This window comes from Olea europaea, unplaced genomic scaffold (assembly GCF_002742605.1).
Source record: "Olea europaea var. sylvestris unplaced genomic scaffold, O_europaea_v1 scaffold28162, whole genome shotgun sequence".
Lineage (NCBI taxonomy): Eukaryota > Viridiplantae > Streptophyta > Magnoliopsida > Lamiales > Oleaceae > Olea > Olea europaea.
In genome coordinates this window covers 1-1,450 of record NW_019246660.1, presented here as the reverse complement: position 1 = coordinate 1,450, position 1,450 = coordinate 1, and the positions used below count along the sequence as shown (strand labels likewise).

At 39.5% G+C, this 1,450-nt stretch overlaps 1 protein-coding gene across 1 annotated transcript; it reads left to right on the top strand.

The window, feature by feature from the left end:
- Positions 1 to 609: 609 nt before the first annotated feature.
- Positions 610 to 1,445, top strand: LOC111384029 (the record flags this gene model as incomplete). Its single annotated transcript, XM_023008238.1, has 2 exons — positions 610 to 710; positions 810 to 1,445. A coding segment is annotated over exon 2 (588 nt), but the record flags the coding sequence as incomplete, so codon positions are not given.
- Positions 1,446 to 1,450: the final 5 nt, after the last annotated feature.

The following is a 1,450-nucleotide window of genomic DNA, read 5'->3' as shown; positions in this document are numbered from 1 at the left end:
GGGATGGGGATTAGGTTTTGCATTGGGGTGGGTAGTTAAATACTTCAAACCTGATAACTGCACAAATAAACTTCGGCCCTGGACTATGAAATGTGCTCTTTTAAGTACCTGTGGTTGTGTAATTTCCACCTATATTAATATAACTGATTTTACAGGGCTAAGATCATTTTCTCGAATCTAGTCATGACCTGTTTTCTCGAATTCGTGGACCTCGAGAATTTTATCAACTTTGAATTAAACGACGAAACTTGAATCATTTGACAGTCCTCGGCATGCAAACTTTACCGACTTGGACTAGGTTGAAGAAGAAGACAACACATTTTACCTGCTTGGTCTTGATGATTGGGATGTTATGGTTTCCCCAGCTATCAAAATGGCTCCATTTCCTCTTCCTGGAAATAGAAATGCAACCTGTAAACAAGTCCTGATATAATGACCACACTACCCATTCAAAAGGGTAGGAATATTTCCAAGCCATTATTTCCTTTTTTGAATTAATGGACAATGTGGGCCCTGAAATTTTCTCTCATTGTAACTTGGCTTAAAAGGCAAGGGGATGTTGGATTTTTACTTGCCTCCCATGTAAAGGCAAGGCTATACACACTTTATGGTTGCCCACAATTTTGCTAAACCATCATTTGTCTTTCAAGCTTTTGATTCCCCCGAGTCTAAAATACTGTGTTTTTGCTGTTTTCTTGTTCCTTTCTCAGGTATGCTCTGCCTCATCCTTGCTCAAAATTTTCAATCTTATTTTGCTATATACATATATATACGGAATCGATCTGAGCTCTCGGGTTTCATTTATGCAGGCCGACAGTAGTTAGAATCATAGCTCTCATCTGTTGAAACAGGGAAAAATGGCATCTCTTACGCCTGGAGTTTTAGTTAAACTTATTCAGAGTATAAATTCCAATGTAAAAGTTCGCGGCGAGTATAGGTCCATCCTATTACAGGTAATCAGCATAGTGCCAGCCATAAGTGGATCAGAGTTGTGGCCAGATCATGGATTTTTCATAAAAGTATCCGATTCTTCTCATTCGACCTATGCATCACTTTCGAAGGAAGACAATGAGCTTATCTTAAATAACAAGTTACAACTTGGGCAATTCTTCTACGTTGATAAGATGGAGGCTGGAACTCCGGTACCTATATTAGTCGGTGTTAGGCCTATTCCAGGGCGACATCCTTTTATGGGCAATCCTAAGGATTTAATGCAAATGTTAGAGGCATCAGATAGCCCTGTTCAAGTTGATCAGGAAGTTGTTACCAATTCAAAATCGAGTGAGTCGGCTGAAGCAAAAGAGGAAAGTGTAAAGAAGAAACTTGTAATTAAAGAGGAGAAGGCAGGTGTTGCCTCTAGGTATATGCAGGGTGTGTTAACTCCAAACACTAAAGTGAGAGAAGCAGATCAAAACAATGGTGCAAGAAGAAATGAGAATGAGAATGGTGG